Below are 9,844 nucleotides of genomic sequence, written 5' to 3' on the forward strand. Positions count from 1 at the left end.
CGTTCAAATACTAGAGCTTTCTTCTTGCATACTTATACTAAAGCCCGGTCTGTGAGCACGGTAAAATTTTGTCCAATGACCCCAAGCTACCCATCCTTATCGCTCGCGCGTAATTATGTTCCAGACCAGACTATAGATCTTTTTTACATAGGTAAATATTTATTTAATTAAACCACTCATAGGTGTAACATTGTTTATTTCAATAAATAATACAAAATAATGTCTCTTATTCTACGGTATTTATAAAAAATATTGCCCCTGATGGCTTATTATCATACAACAAAAATGTAAAGCCTGATGTGCTGTCGCCTTTACGCAATTTAATCTTAGTTTTAGTACAAGAATATAGTCCCATCGGAGTGGTTCTCGACCTTAATAGTGGGGGGAGGGGGGTCCCTCTCCAAGAGGTAAGTCCTCAGTTGAATCAAGCCGATGTTGCTTAAAGAACACAGCACTGCCCCTAGTAGCAACCTGAAACATTATTTGTTGCACTATTAACACATTGATGCTGAATTTATGTGTTTTAAGTAACATGTTTGTTAATATTTTTTTTTAGAGTAAGGCCCAGAACACACGGTGAAACGCAACTGCAACGAAACTGCAACTTCTAGTTACTTTTGAGTTGCATCTAAGTTTCTGCCATAGCGTCCGTTGAGAGACCACACAAAAGTAACTAGAAGTTGCAGTTTCGTTGCAGTTGCGTTTCACCGTGTGTTCTGGGCCTAATGGTTCTAAATGAACATGCTGCAAGATTGCAACCGAAAGCTAAGGTTTCCATAGCCCATAGCGTGACTGAAATAGATTAAGGTTTTGACCAAAGTAGGTTCAGAGGTGGAATTGTGTAAAGCAATTGTAATCATTTTACAGTTCATAACGTACGTTAAAGTCAGTTAAACAAAGCGTTTGACAGAATAATCTTACTTTATGAACTGTCAAATGATAACGATTGCTTTACAATTCTACCTCAGGTTGGTGATTGGACTAGGGTGTGAATGGAATAGAAAATCTTTAATCGACAGAACTCATTAATTTAATATCGGTCCTACCCCCGTAGTTCCAAGTGGTTGATATCCAAAGCATAGTTCATCATCAGCATCATTGTCTTTATCGTCATCATCGTATAGCCGTCTACAGAACTACTTGTCATCATCATCATCATCATCATTTCAGCCACAGGACGCCCACTGCTGAACATAGACCTCCCCCAATGGATTCCATATTGAACAATTGGTAGCGGCCTGCATCCAGCGTCTTCCTTCCTTTATGAGGTCGTCGGTCCCCCTTGTGGGTCGACGTACAGTCATCGTCAAATAGTTCGTGATACTCAAAGTAGCGACCACGTCTCAGCCTGTCGGTACCCGGTGATTCTCAGCACCCCTCGCCACACCGTTACCGTGACCACTACCGTCGCCCGGGATAGTGGGGCCGCCGGGGACTAGGAGCCACTAGGTGGACCGACGATCTGGTGAAGGTCGCGGGAGGTACCTGGATGCAACCGGCGCAGGACCGGTCTTTGTGGAAATCCTTGGGGGAGGCCTTTGTCCAGCAGTGGACGTCTTTCGGCTGAAACGAACGAACGAACTCAAAGTAGGCAAATAAGTTCGAAAAACGTCTTTGTAACAATTGGAATAAGGTTGTGTCGTCAACTTTTTGGCCACTTTTGGTGTTACGAACTGTTTGACTGTACCACCTGTACCTATGTTCCTAATACCAAAGTCCCACTTTTTTTTTTTTTTATCCACAACGAGGAAGCTCTTGGCCTGTATCTCACCTGATGGTACTTACCAGTAAGAATACCCCAAATACGGCCCAGGCTTGAAGAAATCAAACGCTATGTGCGCGAAGGCCAAATGCTCGCTCAATCCCGACGTGGCCCAGTAGATGCCGAACAGCATCATGACTGTTAGGCCCAGGAGCGCTGCTACTGCATTGGACCATAGGCAACCTGCAAAAGAAACAAATTAATAAGCTGGAAATACAGTAATACCCCGCTTTACGCGAAGGATACGTTCCAGAAAAAATCGCGTTAGCTGAAATTCGCGTATATCGAGGTATATGATTAAACATAGTCAAATACAAAAAATACGAATCAATAAATGTTAAAACAAGAGTCATTGCTCGACTACCAGCCGAGCTAAACACGACGGAACAAACGAAACAAACGAGGGAATCCCCGTAGAACAGAGTCATAAGTCGGGGAAGACCCAATTCTTCAATCAGAATGTTCAGAGGAAGCGAGGATTCCCGCGACCAAAGAGAAATTAATGACTTTACATTATGTTTATACACATTCTTTCGCGTAGGTGTGAGACATTTGAAATTATTAAATGTTACGCGAAAATTGGAAATTCGCGTTATGGTGAAACCGCGCATAACGGGGTCGCGTAAAGCGGGGTATTACTGTAAAGGACTAAAATATCTTTCTCTGTAGGAAGCTATGGATGGATGGACACTTTTCATTTAATTCACGCTTATCCAATTCTGTAATTTGTGCCTAAAAATCTGAGCAAGGTAATGTCATACCTACTACATTGCTAGGAGTGTTCGGACAGTGAACTTTCTGTGGTCATCTTATCAGACTTTATTAATGCTATTGAAAATAAAACGACTATAATGTATTATTGTTTCAAAGACTAGACTTGTATTAAAAGCTAAGAAGATGCTACTTCTAGATTCATCATCATCATTTCAGCCGCAGCACGTCCACTGCTGAACATAGGCCTCCCCAATGACTTCCACATCGCACGGTTGGTAGCGGCCTGCATCCAGCACCTTCCTGCTACCTTTACCAGGTCGTCGGTCCTACTTGTGGCTGGACTCGATGCTACTTCTAGATTAGAGGATTATTATACACTATCCACAATTTCTAATCTGCAGACTGGTCAAAAGTCCCCAGCAGTAAACGTATATGGTAGGCTTATTTATAACGTGTTGCTCGTACACTTACCAGGCAACCCAAACATGGGTTCAGTAGGGTTCATAGTAGCATTGATGATGGAGAGACCAGCGGCCACCACAGCAGTCGCAAGTTGCAGGAAGAGGAATAGCAGCACACACACGTATACTGCGAAGCTGATCACTGGAGGACGGTCCACTGGAAAAGGAATTTCAATTAGCAAAATAAAAATCTAAAATTTTAAATTTTGACCACTGGTGGCACTTATGATCGTCAAATACCTACAATGCCCTTAAGGGGCACTTTACATGTCTCCTTATCTTTTAGGCCCTACCAGCGCCTGGTGTATCCAAAGATTTACGATACCTATATCGTTCGTTTTAGCCGAAAGACGTCCACTGCTGGACAAAGGCCTCCCCCAAGGATTTCCACAAAGACCGGTCCTGCGCCGCTTGTAGGTATATTTAACAAAATTTATTTAACAGTTCCCACCCCTGCAACTCCTGTGTAGCCGGGATCTACAGCTTGCCCCAATAAAAACCCAGTGAAGACCAAGTTTGTTCCGGGGGAAAATTAACTGTCATTGGAACCGTGACGAAATTAATGAAACTTAATAGAAGAGATTGAAGTTATAGTCTATCCAATATAGCTTGATTAGAATGACGGCTGTCAAACGAATGTGACTAGTGATGGGTATGTTTCGTACGGTTCACATAGATGTATCGATAAGTTTTCGAAAAAATGATATGAAAAAATGCACCCAATTTTTCTTCATATATCTTTATTCATAACTAGCTTTCCGCCCGCGGCTTCGCCCGCGTGGACTCCATATTTTTTTCCAAAATAAAATGTAGCCTATGTTACTCGTGGATAATGTAGCTTTCGAATGGTGAAAGAATTTTTTAAAACGGTCTAGTAGTTTTTGAGCCTATTCATTACAACCAAACAAACAAACAAAGTTTTCCTCTTTATAATATTAGTGTAGAAAATGACAATTATGATTTAAATTTAAAGACAGTAAAATTTAAAATTCATGTCAAGGGTGTAATTTAACGCTGCATTTACACGAAATTATCATTTTTATTGGAAGCACTGTCGTCGAAAATATTGTTTGTAGGTCAGACGTGAATTATTTCTTGTCCGCCAATATTTAGCTCTCATTGATCGCTACTACAAAATTATGTCGTTACTTTTGATGACAGCTGTCATTCTAATCAAGATAAATTGGATAGTAAGGATTGACTTCCCTCCAGTGCAAAACGACGACAGATGACAAAGGTTTATAATAAACAGGTTAACTGATGTTACCCTGGCCCTGCAATGAGATTAATCGTTCATCATTTCAGCCAATGGCAATACATTGTAGGGCTTGGACGGTTTTGGTATTCGTCCGAAAAAGAAAACTGAAGCTAAATAAATGCTGTTATAATAAAATGTGAAACTTACATGGGTTTGCAGTGCTCACTTCGGTGAAAGCGAGACATCCCAGGTTCGGCATGTAGCCCTGCGCCATCGCTCGAACCTATAAAAGTTTTTACCATAATAAAGATGACATAGAATCAAATGACAATAAAGCTGAACAATAAAGACGTGCAGTTGGATGAAACTGGTGTATTTAGGCAAAGGCTAAATACACCAGTTTGCGCTATATAGTCTGGTCCGTGAGCACGTAGAATTTTGTCCAATGACCCCTAGCTACCCATCCTTATCACTCGCGCGTAATTGTGTTACTATCGCGCTCGCACACTCACTGCGGGCGGGTCGCGACAGCAATATAATTACGCGCGAGCGATAAGGATGGGTAAGTAGCTAGGGGTCATTGGACAAAATTCTACGTGCTCACGGACCGGGCTTTAGCGCCGATTTGTATAGGTAGAATGTAGAACCTAGTGTCAAACTGTCCTATCGCTGCGACAGAGCGTTGCGTGTTGCGTACCTACTTCAAGCGCCGGCGCTGTATTTTTTTTAAATGAAACTATCCACATTCTACCACCACAATATGGCGCTATAGCGCGACGTCAGGTTAACGCTTTACGCCGCGTAAGTATCTGTTCTATTAGGATAGATGCTTTTTAAGTTTATAAGCATTTTTGGTTAACTTACCTCTTCCTCTCTCGCTATAGGCTCAGTTTTACAGCTCACTGCACATGCGCTCACGTCGGGTAGACATACCACTGTAAACATAATTTACATTATTATTAGCTTCACTATATTCAGATGAAACCCGACCAAACTATCGGCCGACAAAAAACGAATGTCAAGAAATTGCTATGTTTCTCTTCATCGTCATTATTTAAGTCATAGGACGTCCACTGCTGACATAGGCCTCCCCCAATGATATCTAGATTGGCCGGTTGATGGCGGCCTGCATCCAGCGCCTTCCTGACACCTTTATGAGGACATCTATCCACCTTGTGGGTAGACGACTCACACTATGTTTTCCGGTACATAACCTCCACCTCAGACGGCTCCATCGACCGTCAGTTCTGCTTACTATGTGCCCTGCCCATTGCCACTTCATATTGCTGATCCATCGAGCTATGTTCTTTTGCTTAAGTCATCTGTCATAAGAAAACGTTTACTTACTGTACATTGTGTGTGAGGTGGGTGTGGCCAGGCTGTAGAGAAGTATCTCCCCTCTGAACAGCCCATATCTGAAGTTGCTGACCTGCGATAGCAAGTCTTGGGATGGGGTCGCGGTAGATACTATCTGAAACAATACTGAATATCAGCGTCAGAATAATGAAAAAACAGGAATTTTATAAAGTCAAGCCAAGACTAATTCAATCACACCAACGCGTGTAGGGGCGATCACGGCGCGAATGAGGGCTATCGTTTTAGCGCTCACCAGTTAGCGCCACTGTAGAGTAAGGTCCTGTCACTTGCTAGTAGCGAAGACAGTGGCACCAACTGGTGAGCGCTATAGTGGGAGGATGACTATCGTATTTGCACTCATCAAGATGGCGCCACTGTAGAGTAAGGTCCTGTCAATCGCCAGGGGTGCCAACTGTTAAGTATAAAAACGATAGCCCTCATTAGGCCAAAGACAGGTCGCGCAGACTGTCATGGATCGCGCAACCTGTCATTGGCCTATGATCGCGCCGGCGATCCCGATCTGCACGCGTTGGTGTGGTTGAAGCTTAAAACATGTACGTTACTTCAGCAGGAAAGTAGCTTATAGAGTGATATGAGTGGAACGTATTAGTGCCTACTCTGGTGTAAATGTGCGCCGCATTAAAAATTGGTGCTGTTAAAAAAAACTATTTCCGCTGGAACAACGTCACTCCAGCAGGAACAACGTCACTCCAGCAGGAATCATTAAGGAAAATTCTAGTTGTGTTCCTTAGATTTTTAATTAGTTTTAACCCATGGTTTTAACATCAAAGTTCACTGCTTAGGCAGTGAATTTCTTTCGTGACTTTCTTCAAACCGAAACATGGATATTTAATTGTAGGTGTAACATAACAATATAAGAAGTGACGTTTAAGACATTGATCCTAGGATAACGTATTATTCACAGAAATTAATCAGTGTTAGTCAGAGATTATAAACTAGGTATATCCATAACTGATAAGATAGAGGTCTATAGATTCTAAACAAGTTGAAATACCTTGACGCATCCTTAACAAGCATGGGAAATTCTCTCCCTGAACAAATAATAACTATCTGAAGTTATTACTTCAATGTCTGAAGTCTACATTTTTACAGCTCCAAGGGACCTTAGATCTACAACTTGAGATCTCAACGGGCTTTTGAGTAAGGTTTTTTATTTCCACTGTTGCTACACACAGGGTAGTCAAGATCTACAGGACTATTCCCACCCCTCTGTCTCATCTCTACAACTCAAGTGCTACCAAAATTATCGTGTTTTACATGGGGCTTTCCCAGCTTTGAAAACCAAGTTTGTCCCGGGGGAAAGTTACACTGTCATTGGTCCAGACAATCAGTCATTCATAATACAACAAACGGTGTGATGTTTTAAGAGTGAAAGCGGTTTCTGACTAGGTACGTCCGATCCAAATCCGTAAAAATACTTGTATGATAGACGCACTATATCCGATATCCGTCATCCGAATCCTCTAGATTTCTACATCTGTATTTTGACGGATTGGGTTCGAACGTAGTGCGAAAGCGCTCTAACTTTTTCCTTATGAACAGAGAATAATACATGAGTTTACGTTAGGTGTACTCGCTAGCGAGTACGTTAAAGAAATCTATGAAGATTTTTTTTAAAGTAGCCGCTAGGGGCGCTGCACAATTTGCCATACATTTTAATGTCATTTTTTTACGCAGTCGCTAGCGAGTGCACCTTGCGTAAACTCACGGTAAGCACACTGAACTCCAAAATATCAAAAAGTTATCTACTCACCCAACTATCACTCGACACTGCCACAACTATCAACAACACACATAACACACTCAGAAGGAATGCACCAAAAATGTATCCACGACGCGTGACCGCCATCCTGTCTTATTCGATACTGATAAAATTATAATTACTTATCAGTAATCGACTGATAACAGATAAGCGGAATTATTCGTTGATTACACTAGTTTACAAAAAAAAAGTTTTTCTTTTACCCAAAGATAATTCATATTGGGTGTGTTTTCTACCAGCCCCCTTATTACAAAAATATATGTCTCAAATTTTTATCACGTCTAGTTTTTGAGATATCCACATTAACCTAAGTAAGCTGTCTTGTGAGCCGTGTCGGTGTTTCTACTTTGTTTTAATTGCGTTTAAGTATTATTTTAACATTTTCACTTGTTTTAAAATGACACCAAGGCAGTGTAAATTAAGCCCAAATAACTTTTGCTAAGTTAGTGGTCAAATTATATTGTCAAAAAATAAGAGACCAATCACTGAGGCCGTAAAACGGGCCTATTTCTATTACTTTCAAATCTCGTTAACAAACCTGATAAAAAATGGGTTCCTGGTGTAGTGTGCGAAAATTTGAGAAGTATATTATTGCACTAGGCTGCAGGAAAAAGAAAACATATACGATTCGGCACCCCAGTGTTATGGAGAGAACCAACAAATCACTCTAATGACTGTTACTTCTGCCTCACTGAAACTGCAGGTTTTAACAAAAAAACCAAGAACATACAATATCCTGATGTTGCATCAGTCACAAAACCTGTGCTACAATCTGAAGGAGTTCTTTATCCGTCATTACCCAGCAATTCCAGTAAGGGAAAGATGCTTGGTATTAATTTAAAGCAGCAGTGAAAAGTTTCCTGGGAAACTATAAAATCTGAGAATTAAGCAGAAATTGTTTCCAAATTATTGAAGAATTACCAAAGAATGGGTGTGAATAAGTCGTTAAAAATTCATTTTTTACATTCTCACCTGGATTTTTTTCCTGAGAACCTGGGAAGCGTGAGTGTTGAGCATGGCGAAAGTTTTCACCAGGATTTGAAGGTTTTTGAGGAAAGATACCAAGGAATTTGGGATAAAAATATGTTAGTGGATTGCTGTTGGTCTATAATAAGGTAAACTGATACTAATCAGTATAAAAGAAGGAGTAACACGACTTATTTTTGATTGTTTTTAGGGACAAATGTACAAAAATGATAAAAATTAAAATAATCAATATTTACAAAATTTGACGTCCTAAATTTTTTCTAAGTTCAGTTTTTAAGTAAGGGTTAATAACTCTACCGATACATATCAGTTTCATCTCTGGGTAAAAAACCTTGTAAACTAGTGTTATTTATTAATAGATAGCACAGCAATAATTGCTTTACTGCTTTACTTAAAAGAATTATGTTTATTGGGTCAAACGTGCATTTTTATTTCCACAATTTTAGTAAGAATGATATCTTTTTTGTAATCATGATATCGCACAAAATTTTGACAGTCGATTATATTGTTTTAGATAACGTTTAATAACGCTGAACTTAATATTTTTACGACCCTAAATCCAGAAATAGGGGATTCACCTGATAGTCCAGTCAAATTATACATTAAACCTGCAATAATTCGCATACATCTGAAAATTGGTACGAATGCTCGGAGCACCATTATGAATGAAATGTGAAAAATCCCCATCGATCCGACATGTGCTAAATAAAAAAAAAAATTCAGATTTTCAGCCAAACGGTAAGTTTTATCACAAAAATATGGATGACAAGATTTTACCTTACACACTTACTCAGTTATGTGCTAAACTTGTAGCTTAGGAAAATATTTCTATTGAAACGGACATTAGGGTTATTTTGTTATGTTTTTATTTTAATAAAACCATAAAATCGCGGTGTTATCACTATTTTATTAGGTACTTCACGCGTAAGCTTTGCATTAAAATATAATTTCAATGAATTTCATAAAATATACATTGTACACGTCATCTTAGTCTATAAATTACACTATTAAAAGCTCCCTTATTGTTCAGTGACCATTATTGTTTAAAGAAATTGACTTTTCTATACAGGGTGTTATACTAAAACGCTTTAGAATAAATCTGTTTTTAGAACACCCTGTATTGATTTTTTAAGCCAGTTTAGTAACCAAAGATTCCAAAATCGAGCATTACATAATTGTGACCATTAATTCATGTATATTAAAAATATATTTTGCTATTATTCTATCAAATCCTGCAGGCTACAACCTTTCAATTTTAACTCTAAAACAGTACCAAATATAAATGTGTTTACAAGCATTGGTTATTGTAGTCACCATTATTGAAACCTTATTGCCTCACCATAAGGTTGAAAATCAAAATGTCCACCTTTTCGTACTAAAGCACAGTGTACACTAAACTAAGAACAAATGGAGCTAAAGCCCGGTCTTTGAGCACGTAGAATTTTGTCCAATGACCCCTAGCCACCCATCCTTATCGCTCGCGCGTAATTATATTGCCGTCGCGACTGTGCGACGGGCACCCGCAGTAAGTGTGCGAGCGCTATAGCAACATAATTACGCGCGAGCCATAAGGATGGGTAGCT

At 39.8% G+C, this 9,844-nt stretch overlaps 1 protein-coding gene across 1 annotated transcript; it reads right to left on the reverse strand.

Annotated features, from left to right (window-relative positions):
- Positions 1–229: 229 nt before the first annotated feature.
- Positions 230–7,414, reverse strand: LOC114349902 (uncharacterized). The gene is made up of 7 exons (XM_028300488.1): positions 7,266–7,414; positions 5,483–5,606; positions 5,000–5,070; positions 4,343–4,418; positions 2,948–3,094; positions 1,786–1,945; positions 230–471 (listed from the first exon to the last, which is right to left on the reverse strand). Exons 1-7 carry the CDS (start codon positions 7,359–7,361, stop codon positions 333–335), a joined length of 813 nt encoding a protein of 270 aa, XP_028156289.1. The 5' UTR covers positions 7,362–7,414; the 3' UTR covers positions 230–332.
- Positions 7,415–9,844: the final 2,430 nt, after the last annotated feature.

The sequence above is a fragment of the Ostrinia furnacalis genome, unplaced genomic scaffold, assembly GCF_004193835.3.
Source record: "Ostrinia furnacalis isolate ACB-3 unplaced genomic scaffold, ASM419383v2 OfSCF0720, whole genome shotgun sequence".
Classification (NCBI taxonomy): domain Eukaryota; kingdom Metazoa; phylum Arthropoda; class Insecta; order Lepidoptera; family Crambidae; genus Ostrinia; species Ostrinia furnacalis.